Source organism: Rhinopithecus bieti, unplaced genomic scaffold, assembly GCF_001698545.2.
Source record: "Rhinopithecus bieti isolate Rb0 unplaced genomic scaffold, ASM169854v2 scaffold_17667, whole genome shotgun sequence".
NCBI classification, from domain to species: Eukaryota; Metazoa; Chordata; class Mammalia; order Primates; family Cercopithecidae; genus Rhinopithecus; species Rhinopithecus bieti.
In genome coordinates, this window is record NW_016809668.1 from 1315080 (window position 1) to 1321079 (window position 6000).

The window sequence follows — 6000 nt, forward strand, 5'->3', positions numbered from 1 at the left end:
TCCACCACAACTGTAAGCTTGCCAGCTCTGTATTCACTAAAATGACTAGTTTTAAAGGAAGCAGACTCTTCTCAATTATCAATTTGCACAGCAACACCTCTATTAAGAAACAGAATCATTCTGACAACATACCTCTTCACCAGAAACCTCATTATCAGATCTAAATTACTGAAAAAAGTATAGGTACATTCTAAAACAGAAACGTATCCAATATCAAAATAGTGCTCTCTATTAAGTATCAATAAAACTGAAAAGAAAAAACATGCAAATTAAAAACTCTGCCCCCGACATCACTAAAAAATAAACTTCTGGAAGCCATAATTAAATTGGCCCAAGAGGCCGGGCATGGTGGCTCACGCCTGTAATCCCAGCAGTTTGGGAGGCTGAGACAGGTGGATCACTTCAGGTCAGGAGTTCGAGACCAACCTGACCAACATGGAGAAACCCCATCTCTACTAAAAATACAAAATGAGCTGGGCATGGTGGCGCATGCCTGTAATTCCAGCTACTCGGTAGGCTGCGGCAGGAGAATCGCTTGAACTGGGGAGGCGGAGGCTGTGGTGAGACAAGATCGCGCCATTGCACCCCAGCCTGGGCAACATGTGCAAAACTCTATCTCAAAAAAATAAAATAAATAAAATAAAAAATACAAATAAAATTGGCCCATAGAAAAAAAGGACTTCTCCTTCAAAAAAACAGAGTGCTTCTGGGAATTCAAACACTAAATATCCCCTGTCATAAATACTCTTAAAGAAAATTAATTTTACTTTCAGAGCTTCATGAAATTTTAAGACTTTCCTCTTCTATCTGATCCCATTGCTAATATAAATTCTTTTAATCAGAAAATGTTTTTCCCTTCAAAATTAGGAAAGTAAAAAAGACTAACCATCTTTTCTTTAGTGTAGAGTCAATGAAGAGAAACAATAGAACTTTAGAGATTTAAAAGTACTTAAGGACCATGAAACTAGACCTGTTACAAACAAGAAAAATGACTGACATCCAGTCAGGCATGGTGGCTCATGCCTGTAATCCCAGCAATTTGGGAGGCCAAAGCTAGAGGATCACTTCAGGCTACGGGTTCGAGACCAGCCCGGGCAAAAGAGTGAGTCTCCAACTCTACAAAAAATAAAAAACTTATTAGCCAGACGAAGTGGTGCTCGCCTACAGTCATAGCTGTTTGGAAGGCTGAGGTGGAAGGATCCCTTGAGCTCAGGAGCTCGGGGTTACAGCGAGCTATAATTGCACAACTGCACTCCAGCTTGGGTGACAGAACAAGACCCTGTCTTACAAGGAAAAAGAAAAATGTCTGACATCCAGTTCTCTTATTTGGACAATGCTCATTTAGTTTGATCGGGAATGCAATAAAGGAGGGAAGTCTAATACCTGAATTAATATCCACTAAACCAAATTTTTCTTTCAGTCTCTCAGGAATAAAAAGTAACACTGACTTTCTGGCTGCTTAACCAAATCCAAGCAATGCTAAAGCATGTTGTGGGAAACGTATTAAAAATAACATTAACAAATAACTTCAGAATTTAACTTGCGTGAACTGAGTTCTGTAATGCTGACCAATGGTAGCACTGTGTGGTCACTTACCAGTGAAAAGCAGAATAGTGTTAAGGGATGGGGCTGGTTAGGAAAATCAAGTTCATGAACAACAATGCATCTAATCACTTTTGAAATATTTTAGACAGCAAAAAGAACAAAACCTACACTCAGTGATATGATACTACAATGTGTTCTAATATTCAAAAAAAGAGGAAACTCAGCTAAGCAACAAACAACAATGACAAAATATTTTAATAAAGTATAAACCCTGGGTACATTTATCTAACTATGTAATAGTTAATCTCCAAAATTTCTCAAATGTATCATTTGTATACTTTCAGGTAATGTTTAAAGAATGGGAAGTGGGTTCTACACCACAGTTGTAGTATTAACTAAATAAGTTTATATTGAATCTATTCTCACTTTGGAGGAAAACCAATTTTGCTTTAACCATAATTTTTATTATCCGTAGTCTTCTTTATCCCATATTACTCCAGGTAATCAATAATTAACTGTATTTCACTTAGGATCCCAACACCATTGAGAAAATACTTGTTTTTGATTTTGTTTTTTGAAACAGGGTCTCAGTCTGTCACTCAGGTTAGAGTGCAGGGATGCAAACACAGCTCACTGCAGCCTCAATACCCTGGGCTTTAAGTGATCCTCCACCTCAGCCTCACCAGTAAGTAGCTGGGATTTCAGAGATGTACCACCATGCTCAGCTGGTTTTTCTTTTTTACTTTTTTGTAGAGATGGGTTTCACCATGTTGCCCATGCTGGTCTCGAACTTCTGGGCTCAAGTGTTCCTCTTGCCTAAACCTCCCCAAGTGTTGGGATTACAGGCATGAGCCACTGTGCCCATCCAATAACTGATATTTAAGTATACTCATTATAGTCTTTTCTCACCTCTTCTACCAGATGATCTTGCTCTTTTTGAAATGGATCAATTTTTTTAGCTGGCAGAGACCCTCCAAATGCACTACTCTCTGTATTCGTTGCAACATCTAATAATGGAGAATTTTCCACTTCAAATTCTGGTATTTTCTTAGAAATTGCTTCGTTTTTTTCTTTGGGAGTTCTCATCTTTGTGTCCTGAAGAAGACAGATATGTAATGTTAAACCCTTAATAATTATGGCTGATCTTGAAGCTTTCTTCATTAGCAGTTCACTGGTTATCATGAACCTATAAAAGGTTAACATTATTGTGAAATTGTATGTCACTGGCAGATTTAACTAATTCCAATACTCCATTTAGCAATAAGGAATATATAAGTAGATATGGTACAAAATGTACAAATATTAGAAAATGTGAAAACAGAAATTAAATTTAACTGTGGTATCAAAAAAAATAAATAACATTTTATAATTTAGTATGGCCAGAATTAATTGAGACTTATTTTAAAATATACCTTTTCAAGTAGTGTAACACTGTTTCTATCTGGTGATGAAACTGACTGCAACAAGAAAGAGGCAGGGCTAAAAGGGAAAAAGACAACAAATCCAAGTTATAACGAGGAAAGAATTCCATTCCCTTTACAAGTCTACTCTAAAATCTGTCTGCCCCGTATCTGTCCGTTACGATTTCACTCAATTCGTCCCGGTCATCAAAAGGCAGTTTATTCTAGGGAGGCATGGTGACAAGCAGAGCAGTATTTCAGCCCAATTTGTGTATCAGCCTCCCAATTATGAAGACTTTACTTACCACATACTGAGTCAAGAGTATGTTGATTTGAAAGAGTTAAATGACAATGACTACTCCACAACCTGAACACAGGTTAAAAACAGATTCAAAACAGAATTGCATTATTACAGTGTCACAGGGTCCAAATCACAGTTTCTTTGTAGCAGATCCTTTTTTTTTTTCTGAGATGGAGTTTCGCTCTTGTTGCCCAGGCTGGAGTGCAATGGCGCGATCTTGGCTCACCACAACCTCTGCCTTCCAGGTTCAAGCGATTCTCCTGCCTCAGCCTCCCGCGTACCTGGGATTACAGGCATGCACCACAACACCTGACTAATTTTGTATTTTCAGTAGAGACAGGGTTTCTCCATGTTAGTCAGGCTGCTCTCAAACTCCCAACCTCAGGTGATCTGCCCACCTTGGCCTCCCAAAGTCCTAGGATTACAGATGTGAGCCACCACACCCGGCCCAGCAGTGACTTATTTTTAAGATACTTTTGATACTTCATATCCAAAATCAATTTCTCATATGATAAATTTTACTCTACAGCAAACATGTTACACTTTCACAGTAACGTCACAAGGTTAAAGTTTTAGTTTGCCGCATTCTGTTGTATTTCTTAATCTTTTGTATTCCCTTGCCCTTTTGGATAAATATTAAAACTTTATGCAGCTATTCATGCTAATTATAAAATGTTATTAAATTTAAAAATCTTCAAAGAAGTGGTAACTTTTTTACTTTGATCTTAAAGTTAAAAGCCTAAAGCTTTTCTACTCTAGTTAATATAAGACAGGATTATCAAGACCACTTTCAACAACATGCATGTTGGTACTTTCCTTTCTTCTTATAACTAGAAGTACAAAATTAATAGCACTGCAAATATTTTATATCATAGTAAATGTAATTTTCAAAATTTTTCAAATATGCACTCTTAAGAGTCTTTGTCTATGTTCCAAACATAATTCAAAATCACTGCAATCACTCAAGCTTCAACATAGCATTGACAAAATATAACCCAGATATCAAAGGCAAAGGACTGATCATCTACTACATTTTGGGAAAACCTTTACATTAAAATTATCACAAAGCCCCCTGAAATAGAGTCAGCAATCTATGGACCAATGCCACTAAGGTGCCACCACCACAAGAAGGTAAGGACAAAGGCTATGTCTTTCCCTAAGGCTATTCCCAGAGACTAACACAGTGGTTGGTAGTACAATACATACATGTTAACTGTTTGATGGACTGATGGAATCGATGAGTAAATGCCACTTGAGAATGGGGTTCTAGAGGTGACAAGTGTTTCCATTTGAATGATTCTTGTGGAACCTTATGGCAGAGAACAATGGAAACATTCTGTACCCTCCCCTCTCTCATTTCTGAACTGGCAACATGCTATTAAGCCTGCTAACATCGTAATCTAAGACAACTTTAAAGCAGCCCTGGCTCAGTCTGTATACTTCATCCATTTGCCATGCCAAGATTGAGGCCCATGAAATCCTAGCACTGTAACAAAACAAAGAAAAGATGGTGATCCCCTTGTGGAAATTTATCCTAAGGGAAGAACACAGAGGAAAAAAGAGGAACACACTTTTTATAGTAGTAAAAAATAAAACTGAGAGAAAATTCAAGTCTAAAAATAAATGCAGTGTTACAAAGCTATTATCAATGAAAATTGGTAAATATGTTATTTAAACATACAGCCAAAAAAATCACAACCATTTATACTATGTTAATGTTTTAAAATTTGGGGCTGGGCGTGGTGGCTCACACCTGTAATCCCAGCACTCTGAGAGGCTGAGGCATGCGGATCACCTGAGGTCAGGAGTTCAAGACCAGCCTCGCCAACATGGTGAAACCCCATATCTACTAAAAATACAAAAATTAGCCAGGTGTAGTCATGGGTGCCTGTCATCCCAGCTATTTGGGAGGCTGAAGCAAGAGAATCGCTTGAACCCGGGAGGTGGCAGTTGCAGTGAGCCGAGATCGTGCCATTGTACTCCAGCCTGGGCAACAGGAGCAAAACTCCGTCTCAAAAATAAATAAATAAATAACATTTTGTACTTTAGAATTTTGCATTTTAAAATCTGTATTCAGATTGTATCCATCCTTTGATTACAGCTTTTTTTTTTTTTTTTTTTTTTTGAGACAGACTCTCACTTTGTCACCCAGGCTGGAGTACAGTGGTGGGATCCTGGCTCACTGCAACCTCCATCTCCTGGGTTCAAGCACTTCTCCTGCCCCAGCCTCCTGTGTAGCTGCAATTACAGGTGCCGACCACCACACCCAGCTAATTTTTGCAGTTTTAGTAGAGACAGGGTTTCACCCTGTTGGCCAGGCTGGTCTCAAACTCCTGACCTCAGGTGATCTGCCTGCCTCAGCATCCCAAAGTGCTGGGATTACAGGCGTGAGCCACCATGCCCAGCTAGAGCTAAATTTATATATGGTGGTATACAAAGCCTAGAAAAGTACTTGGCAGGGAAAAATGTTACAAGTGATTCCTTAAAAACTTTAACCACTTATTTCTCATTTTGATTTGCTGTTGTTGTTATATCAATAATTAGGAGAAAAATAAAAATAGAAACTATAAAAAGAGAAAGATGTGAGACTAGAACTCAATTTCTAACACAAATGATGTTTAGCTGGCATGTATGCAAGATCATACTGCCCTCCTTGTCTTTGAAATGTGGTATAGGAGAAAACATAGAAGTTAGATGTCTAGAACAACAGCATCATTACCATTAGAAATATCATGGAACCCGCCCCCCCCCCCC

The 6000-nt window shown here is 38.3% G+C and overlaps 1 protein-coding gene across 1 annotated transcript in view; it reads right to left on the bottom strand.

The window, feature by feature from the left end:
* Nucleotides 1–6000, bottom strand: part of HAUS6 (HAUS augmin like complex subunit 6) — a 52327-nt gene that overhangs the window by 7402 nt on the left and 38925 nt on the right. The window contains 2 exon segments of the mRNA XM_017890090.1: nucleotides 2455–2640; nucleotides 2958–3024. Of these exon segments, the coding sequence (XP_017745579.1) occupies nucleotides 2455–2640; nucleotides 2958–3024 (253 nt within the window).